We start from the raw sequence: 10,000 nt of genomic DNA on the forward strand, positions 1-10,000 counted from the left end.
GTAGAACCCCTTTGCAGCAGCTCTTAAAACCCAGAAACATTTGAGTAATGAGGAGGAGAAAATGAAAGGGCAACTACACTGCATCAAAGAGCAGCTGGGAACAAGAGGGTGACCTTGAGGAAAATGACTCCCTCTGGGAAGGGCGCTGCAATTTTAGCTTCTTCTTCTTCTTCTTCTTCTTCTTCTTCTTCTTCTTCTTCTTCTTCTTCTTCTTTTTTACTTGAGCGAATAAAAAATACAAGATCTAAAATTTACGTCTTGACATATCGACGTAGGATAATTACAGAGGAATGCTTGCAATTTCCTTGCGGAAGCAGTTGGCACGGCTAGTTAAAACAAGATGTTAAGTCTAAATAAATGTCCAATGAGCAGAGGCGTTGCAATTTTGTTTTCTTTATTTCAGCGAATGAAATTTATCAGTACTAAAATATACGTCTTGACATATCGACGTAGGATGATTACAGCAGAGTGCTTGCAATTTCCTTGCATAAACAGTCGGTCCGGCAAGTTAAAGCAGATTTTAAGCCTAAATAAATGACAATGTGAAAAAACGTTGCAATTTTATTTTTTATTTTTGAGCGATGAAATTCACCAGAACTAAAATACATATCTTGACATATCGACGTAACATAATTACAGAGAATGCTCGCAATCTTCTTGCGCAAGTAATCTCGGTACAGCTAGCTAAACCAAGACTTTAGGCTAAACAAATGTCAAAGAACAAACTTACCCCAGATACTTATAAATAAAAAATTAAAATTCTTCCATGAATAAGAACAGGATAGTCATCAACATCGTCTTTTTTTTTTTTTCATCAACACTAAGCAAATAACTTCTTTCAAATCCTCTAACAAGGAAACCTTGTTTTTAAAAACTCTTCCACTGAAAGTTACAAAACTTCCCATGAAGTTTAAACAGTGAAGGAGAGAGAGAGAGAGAGAGAGAGAGAGAGAGAGAGAGAGAGAAGAGAGAGAGAGAGAGAATGTGTCACAGGGGATGAAGTCCTTTGATGTGTATCTGAATCATAGGTGATTATTGTTCACTCTTAAACCTCCTTTGTATTGAATCCTTTTTCCGATATGGAAATGAATTCAAAGTCCCTAAGGCGACAGGATCATATGTATATAATGTTTTTTTCATCATTAAAAAAAAGGCTGGGACATTCAATGAGGACAATTACCTGCATCCCGTTCAGATCGGCTGGTCCTCATTAGCCTTTGTTGTGACGTAATCTGTTTTACATCATGTTTTCCTTTGTCAATTAAATCCTTTACAACTTCCCTACAAGGGAGGCTGGACAGTCGATGGAGACCGCCACTATGTGATAGTTATAGGTTTGGAAGAGAGACAAGGAAACTCATTCGATCTTTCACTTCCATTAACAGTAATGCTCGATGGAGCCGTTCGTTTCATTCATCTAAAATCTTCTTCTTTCGACCTTATTAATCTCCCTGTATAGCAGGGTCGGCCGCTATCTTCTTCTATTCCTTGCATCTACTTCCCCCGGTCCCACCTCACCCATATCCCTCCTCACCACATCCAGCCATCTGGTCCGCTGACGCCCCACACTCCTCCTCCCCCTCCCCATCACTGGCATGTTCTTAGCTCTCTTGATTGGTTCCACCTCCTCTCTTCTGATTACATGGCCATAGTATCTCAGATGAGCTTCCCTCCCCTTCTCCTTTACATTACATCTACCACACATTCTTCTTATATCTTGGCTCTCCCTCCTTTCCAGTTTCATTCATCCAAAATGTTAACTCTTAACCAGAACATTACACCACTCCTCCTGCTGAGAATATAAATGTATCATGTCGGATTCTGATCACTTACTAGGGCTTTTTCTAGGCTATCTCCGCCATTAGGGTTTATATACTTATGCAAGTTCCAGGTCCGGAAATGACGGGGGTTAATTGTACCATTAACCCTCGCTCCATGTAAAAAGAAAACAGTTATCGATGCAAACTTGCAACAGACCAAATAGAGGTCTGACGCCATCGACGATGGGTGATTATTGTGATCGAATGCCGTTAACTAGTTCTTCAGTTTAAGGCCGCGATCTGAAACGAGTCCAAAGTTATTTGTTGGGACGAAATTAATCTCAACATTCCCCCTTCTTCTTCTTCTTCTTCTATTATTGACAAGGACGTGATGATAATAACCGCACCGATCATCAAGAAAACCTACTAATGAGTTCGTTCTTCATTATTTATTGTATTTTTTTTTGGTGAAAGAAACGACGATATCAAATTGTAGTTATCGGATCGATATCGGCCGAAGCCTCTGACTAATGTTCAGGGTTGTTAAATAAATTTTTCGCTGGTGAAAATAAATTCTCGAGAGAAACGGCGGCCGCCTTTGTTATTCGGGATATGATGACCACATTTTCATCCTCATTTTCACAATGGCACTCCCCGTTAAGGCCATTTTCGAAATATATGACACCCCCATTCGATACAGTTCCGAAGTTTGATATTCAAATGAATCTCCAATAACCTACGATTTTATTTTATTTTATTTTTTCGCACTAAAGACTCTTGCAAGAGGTTTGGGCTAGAAATCCAGACGTTCAAGACTAAAGGTGATATTTTATTATTATTATTATTATTATTATTATTATTATTATTATTAGATGAGCTCCAGTCATACCTGTAAAAGCAGACGTTACATGTCCAAAGGCTTCAAGAAGGAAAACATCCCAGCACGGAACAAGAAATACCGAACAATAAAAACACCCACACAAGAGAAATATCAAAGGAAAACATATTAGACGAAACAAGTACAACACGAAATAAGACGCAAGTGAGCCTACTTAAAAAAAAAAAAAAAAAAAAAAATGCATTCGCACTGATATGCATCCGAGTGGAAAGCTTCTCCGAAACGTGTGAGGAAATCAAGGTGAAAAATACATACAATTATGTGATTTCTACAGTACTGTAGCAAATGCAACGTCAGCTACTTCGATCAAACCTCAGTTACCGAATGGGCTGGCTCTCTACAAACCCGCAAAGGGTTAACATGCACCGCAGGACCAGGAAATGGTAAATTCGGTGTGACTGCAACCTCACACCTTGTGTAAACTAAGGCCAGTTTGTTTATGGAGTCAGAAGCACACTGGCACAACAGCTTATTCGCTGAGTACTTACTGGTAATGGTTAAGGGCTCATGTGAGCACATTAATGTAAATACATTAATACGAATACTGCATATATATTTGTATTATGAAATTGTACGATTGTAAAAGACAAATAAACATCAATATTTATTTAATTTATATTTATAAAGCGTCTTCTCGCCTCACTGCTATATTGACAGCAAGGGTGCGCAGGAAGACCATTTCATATTGCTTCTGGGAAAACCTTCATGAAATAGTTGTTATCTGTCAGATCCGGTCCGCGAATTAATCCTACCAGTTCATTAGCCAATTCTCTCTCTCTCTCTCTCTCTCTCTCTCTCTCTCTCTCTCTCTCTCTCTCTCTCTCTCTCTCTCAAATACTTTTATTTTTTTCTTTTTTTACTTGAGGTTAGGTTTAACCCTCTCTCCTTTAATTCCTTCCACTGAAATTTAGAGTATTGTTTCTCCTCCATTCCTTTCCATGAAGTAATCTTTCTCCTCCATTCCTTTCCATGGAGTAATCTTTCTCCTCCATTCCTTTCCATGGAGTAATCTTTCTCCTCCATTCCCTTCTACGAAGTATATAATGTTTCTCCTCCATTTCTTTCTATGAAGAAACGAGTCTCATCCATTCCTTTCTAAGAAGTAATGTTCATTCTCCATTCCTATCTATATATATTTACTCTCTCTCTCTCTCTCTCTCTCTCTCTCTCTCTCTCTCTCTCTCTCTCTCTCTCTCTCCCCCTCCTCTGTCGCACGTACCGAAAGCCTTTGTCACCTGAAAACTTGCTAACTGCATTAAAGAGAAGTTTCCTCTAAGGCTAAACTAGATTATGTCGGCGTCATGACAAGCAGAATAGTTTTAAATTCTCTGAACAATGAAGGGGAGTCGAGTAACTTCATTTGTTCACCCTAACTTAATTCATGAGGCAATGAGGCCGCCTCATTAAAAAGACTTTGACGACGCTACGGACAGTAATAGCGTTAAGCATCGTCAGATGTCACTGTAATCATTTTGAAGTCAATATTCCGACCGTTTTCGCTCCCACCCCCTGCGGCGTCACTTGTATTCATATGAGAGAGAGAGAGAGAGAGAGAGAGAGAGAGAGAGAGAGAGAGAGAGAGAGAGAGAGAGAGAGAGAGAGTCTGAAAAGGAAAGGGGACATGAGAGAAAGGACTAGATTTTAGAAGCAGAAGAGAGAGAGAGAGAGAGAGAGAGAGAGAGAGAGAGAGAGAGAGAGAGAGAGTCTGAAAAGGAATGGGGAAATGAGAGAAAGGACTAGACTTTAGAAGCAGAATGAGAGAGAGAGAGAGAGAGAGAGAGAGAGAGAGAGAGAGAGAGAGAGAGAGAGAGAGAGAGAGTCTGAAAGGAAAGGGGACATGAGAGAAAGGACTAGACTTTAAAAGCAAAGAGAGAGAGAGAGAGAGAGAGAGAGAGAGAGAGAGAGAGAGAGAGAGAGAGAGAGAGAGAGAGAGAGAATCACCCAAAACTCAAGATGCAAGAAAAATGAAAACATAAAAACCTTTACTGTAGATACTCTTCCCAAAGGGACAAAATAACTACATCCGTGAGACACAAAATCTATAATGCATTCACCAGCCAACCGAATCTCACTCTCGAGAGAAACGGAAGGAGAGAGAGAGAGCCTCCGTCCATAGACACAAAGCCATTAATTGCTGCTAAATACAGATGGTAAAAGTTTGACCTTCTGCCCTCGGCCATATCTATCTCAGACGCGAGGTGTTTCTTCCGAGACCTCGCTCTGGGGTATTCATTCCCTCTCCCGAGAGAGGCCGAGGTAAAAGGACTACGTTATTCCCTCACGCCGTTGGACTGTGGAACGGTCCCCTGAGGATGTCGTACAATTGGAGCCTCAGAAGTCCAAGCGAAGATGCATTGCGTTACTACCCCAAAGCAATTCTCTAAGTATTTTCTCATATGCTATGTATCTATATATATTTAATAATTTGTTAAATTATTTTATATCTTTTCTAATAGCTGATCTCTTCTTTCTGTATTTCCTGTTACCTTTCCGTTACTTCCTTCAAATAAGCATCACATTCTTTGGAAGCTTGAATTATCAAGTCAATAGCTCCTGAGGGCTTGTTCCATATGAATAGGGTTCAAGTTCTGAATATTAATAATAAGGTAAAATAATAAAAAAGACAGTAAAATAAGGCAAAGGAAGGGTGAAAATACACAAATTCTTCATGAATATTTTACGAATGTCTGCAGACGCACGGCAAAAACACATAAATCTGACTTAAAAGAAGGCCATTTTTATCATACACGACAAGCGGAGGAAGACGGACGGGGGAGTTGGGGGGGGGGAAGAGGCCAAATCTCCCCCTCCCCCTCCACCCTTCTAACTTTTGAAAGAAAGGATTTGAACGCAGAAGTAAATTAAAGTCTGTTCAGTCGTGCAGTGCCATCCAAAAATGTGCTTGAGCACCCACCCTGAAATTCCTCGGGCCACCGCTGTCGAGTTATCGAGCGGAAAAGTTACGTGACGGAAGACGTCGAGAGAGAGAGAGAGAGAGAGAGAGAGAGAGAGAGAGAGAGAGAGAGAGTAAAAAAGGAACGGGGAAGCAAGAGAAAGGTCTGTATACAAATTCATGAGAGAGAGAGAGAGAGAGAGAGAGAGAGAGAGAGAGGGGACTGGGACTTGAGTAAAAGGGATGGGAAGCAAGAAGGCTGTGGAGAGAGAGAGGAAGAGAGAGAGAGAAGAGAGAGAGAGAGAGAGAGAGAGAGAGAGAGAGAGCTTTCCAGTGCCTGTATTTTCCTTTTATGATTTTTAAATACTGTTTCCACTTCTGGAACCCTCCATTTTTCCAGATTTTTTTTTTTACATGGGCGAAGTCTCTTTTCAGAAATCTATTATACTGATAAGAAAACACAGTCCGTGAAAAGCCTCCATAAAAAAACCTCACCTAGCAGTCTGAAAACAAGGCAATAAAACCGAGTCTTCAGATGAAAACAAACACAAATAAAAAACAACAAATGTTGAGCAACCGGCCAATAATTAAGATGGCAGACAAACACACCTTTTAGCGCCTCAGTGCGAGGTGCAACGGGTCATAATGAGAACCGGAAGTGGGTACCCTTGCGTACAGTTACCAAAATGCCACGGGAAATGTTTCATCAAAATAAACGAACTTCACAGACATCGTGAAAGGGTTGTGTAAACAAGCGGTCTTCCAATTTTACCTTAATAAGAGCTGGTTCAGCATGAAGGGAGTGACGTCATCACACAATCCATGCAAACATTGTGGTCTCTTCTTGTGGGTAACATAGGGCGATTGACAACCAAAAAGACAAGAATATAAGAGAGAGAGAGAGAGAGAGAGAGAGAGAGAGAGAGAGAGAGAGAGAGCTGACCAAACTGTGGAGAGGGAAGACAAGAGGAGAGAGAGAGAGAGAGAGAGAGAGAGAGAGCGTCTGACCACTAAGATTGAAGACAAACTGTGGAGAGAGAGAGAGAGAGAGAGAGAGAGAGACCACTGCTAAGAGAAGACAAACTGTGAGAGAGAGAGAGAGAGAGAGAGAGAGAGAGAGAGAGAGAGAGAGAGAGAGAGAGAGAGAGAGTGCCTGTATTTTCCTTTTATGATTTTTAAATACTGTTTCCACTTCTGGAACCCTCCATTTTTCCAGATTTTTTTTTTTTTATATGGGCAAGTCTCTTTTCAGAAATCTATTATACTGATAAGAAAAACACAGTCCGTGAAAAGCCTCCATAAAAAAACCTCACCCTAGCAGTCTGAAAACAAGGCAATAAAACCGACTTCAGATTAAAAACAACAAATGAGAACCGGCCAATAATTAAGAAACAAACACACCTTTTAGCGCCTCAAATAAAAAACAACAAATGTTGGTAGCAACCAAAATGCCACGGCCAAAAATAAACGAACACACAAAGCAAGATCGTGCAGTAAACAAGCGGTCTTCAATTTTACCTTAATAAGCTGGTTCAGCATGCAAGGGAGTGACGTCATCACACAATCCATGCAAACATTGTGGTCTCTTCTTGTGGAGTAACATAGGGCGATTGACCAAACTGTGGAGAGAGAGAGAGAGAGAGAGAGAGAGAGAGAGAGGTCTGACCACTGCTAAGATTGCAAGACAAACTGTGGAGAGAGAGACTGAGAGAGAGAGAGAGAGAGAGAGCGTCTGACCACTGCTAAGATTGCCAAGACAAACTGTGGAGAGAGAGAGAGAGAGAGAGAGAGACAAACTGTGGTACAGTGCCTGTATTTTTCCAATTTTTAAATACTGTTTCCACTTCTGGAACCCTCCATTTTCAGATTTTTTTAATGTTCTCTTTTCAAAATCTATTATACTGATAAGAAAACACAGTCCGTGAAAAGCAAAAAAACACACCTAGCAGTCTGAAAACAAGGCAATAAAACACTTCAGACATAAAAAACAACAAATGTTGAGCAACCGGCCAATAATTAAGATGGCAGACAAACACACCTTTTAGCGCCTCAGTGCGAGGTGCAACGGGTCATAATGAGAACCGGAAGTGGGTACCCTTGCGTACAGTTACCAAAATGCCACGGGAAATGTTTCATCAAAATAAACGAACACACAAAGCAAACACACAAATCACAGACATCGTGAAGCGAACGGGTTGTGTAAACAAGCGGTCTTCCAATTTTTACCTTAATAAGAGCTGGTTCAGCATGCAAGGGAGTGACGTCATCACACAATCCATGCAAACATTGTGGTCTCTTCTTGTGGAGTAACATAGGGCGATTGACTTAACCAAAAAGACAAGAATATAAGAGAGAGAGAGAGAGAGAGAGAGAGAGAGAGAGAGAGAGAGAGAGAGAGAGAGAGAGAGAGAGAGCGTCTGACCACTGCTAAGATTGCAAGACAAACTGTGGAGAGAGAGAGAGAGAGAGAGAGAGAGAGAGAGAGAGAGAGAGAGAGAGAGCGTCTGACCACTGCTAAGATTGCAAGACAAACTGGAGAGAGAGAGAGAGAGAGAGAGAGAGAGAGAGAGAGAGAGAGAGCACGCAAACATTCGGACCAGTGATCTGCTAATAAAAAAAAAAGGGGGCTGCAATCTCTAATAATTTTTTTTTTTTTTAATTTTCCAGACATCCAGAACCTTCCCTTTCCGGAACCATCCTTCTCGTCCACTCCATTCAACTAACGACCCGGAACCCACACCTTCCAGGCATCGGCCGAGCTTTATAAGATTCCGGCAATATCTGCAGCAATTTCTCGCGCTGAGCAATTACAACTTCGGTTTAATTCCGCCGGGAATAACTTCTTTTCAACGGCCGAGCGATTACGGATTTAACTTTGCCAGGAATTAGATCAAAAGTTTCCTCCGGGGCCTCCGGAATGGCCAAGATTCCGCTGTCAGATTAACAACACTTCCGACTCCAGGTAGCGAGCGATACGAAGTTGTTTCTGCCAGGCATGTTTTGGGTATACTCGCGCCAGCCAGTTCCACGCCCGGGTTAAAGAAGATGGCTTGGGTACGGAGCTAATGCCCCTGCCTTGTGAATGGGGAAAATAAAAGGTCGCGGAAACTTGCAATATACTTTAACGGTCCGGTGGAAGCGTCAAATATGACTATGGCAGAGACCAGGACAGGCTCAATTTTACACGAAAAATATCTTGTGGATTCCCCTATTTTAGTGATCTGGAAATGTAGAAGAAAGCAAAGGACTTCCGCAGTCCAGTGAATGTTGTGAAGGAATGATCAAACCACTCGTCAATTTCCATATAACGTGGTACTTTATGGGACTATTGATTGGTTTTGTAATCTGGCGGTAAAAATCTATGCACACCGGCTCTAATACTTCGTGGGAAAAGACACAGAAGCCTCACCAACAGTATGTCAGTCTCCCAGATATGTTCAACATTTTCTCAAGTGTATCTTTTCTCATTCTCACTACATGATTAAACCACCTGCTGGAAACCTCACAATTATGAGACAATCAGCGTTTCGGTGGAACAGACTGAGATTTGCTGAAGTACGCAGGAGGTCAATTTCTTTCGTGAGGGGACTTAACACGCAGGCATATTTGGGTATGTATGCCTTATTTCAATTACATAACAAGGGAAACACACTGCCCCTCTTTTGTAAATGGGCATTCCATTCTGTGTAAGGTCAGTTACCATATGAATGATACTTTGTAAGCAAGTGCACCGATGCAGTTTTTTTTTTTTTGTGTTCATTTTTGACCGCAAAATGAACTACTCTAGTGTTCTTTTAATGAACAGATTTTCAGATGTATACAACTTCTTCAACCAAAGTCAAGGAGAATCAAGAGCATTTGAAGGTATTTATCAAATACTGCTCTCAGTATCATCAACATCCCACAATTAGTAATTTTCTATTCATCGGAAAAAATTCCACTTTCATCTTGAAAGAACACAACTACATTCTTATTTTATCAAAACTTTCAATCAAGCATTTAATTTTCGTGAGCAGAGAGAGAGAGAGAGAGAGAGAGAGAGAGAGAGAGAGAGAGAGAGAGAGAGAGAGAGAGAGAGAGAGAGAGGCCACAATAACTGCTTGATACATTTCACAGACTTTCAATAAGGCATTAATTTCTGTGAGCAGAGAGAGAGAGGGAGAGAGAGAGAGAGAGCACAATAACTGCTAATATTTCACAAACTTTCAATAAGGCATTTAACTTCTGTGAGCAGAGAGAGAGAGAGAGAGAGAGAGAGAGAGAGAGAAACCAAAACTCATCCTTACCACTTCGTGGACATCAAATTCTGGTTCGAAGACCTCCTCTTTCTCGTCGACTCTGTCGAAGTCTTCTTCCTCGTCGATGAATACTGAAAAAAAAGAAATATTCAGATAAGATTTAAAAAGTCAATAAATAGCCTTCTGCTATCCCCGGATACATTAACCTATC

The 10,000-nt window shown here is 41.0% G+C and overlaps 1 protein-coding gene across 1 annotated transcript in view; it reads right to left on the reverse strand.

Moving 5' to 3' along the window:
• LOC136832369 (syndecan-like) overlaps positions 1-10,000 on the reverse strand; it is a 173,345-nt gene that overhangs the window by 14,760 nt on the left and 148,585 nt on the right. The window contains exon 3 of the mRNA XM_067093279.1: positions 9,838-9,920. Within this exon, the coding sequence (XP_066949380.1) occupies positions 9,838-9,920 (83 nt within the window). The remainder of the gene's footprint in view (positions 1-9,837; positions 9,921-10,000) is intronic.

This window comes from Macrobrachium rosenbergii, chromosome 49 (genome assembly GCF_040412425.1).
Source record: "Macrobrachium rosenbergii isolate ZJJX-2024 chromosome 49, ASM4041242v1, whole genome shotgun sequence".
In the NCBI taxonomy this organism is placed as follows: Eukaryota; Metazoa; Arthropoda; class Malacostraca; order Decapoda; family Palaemonidae; genus Macrobrachium; species Macrobrachium rosenbergii.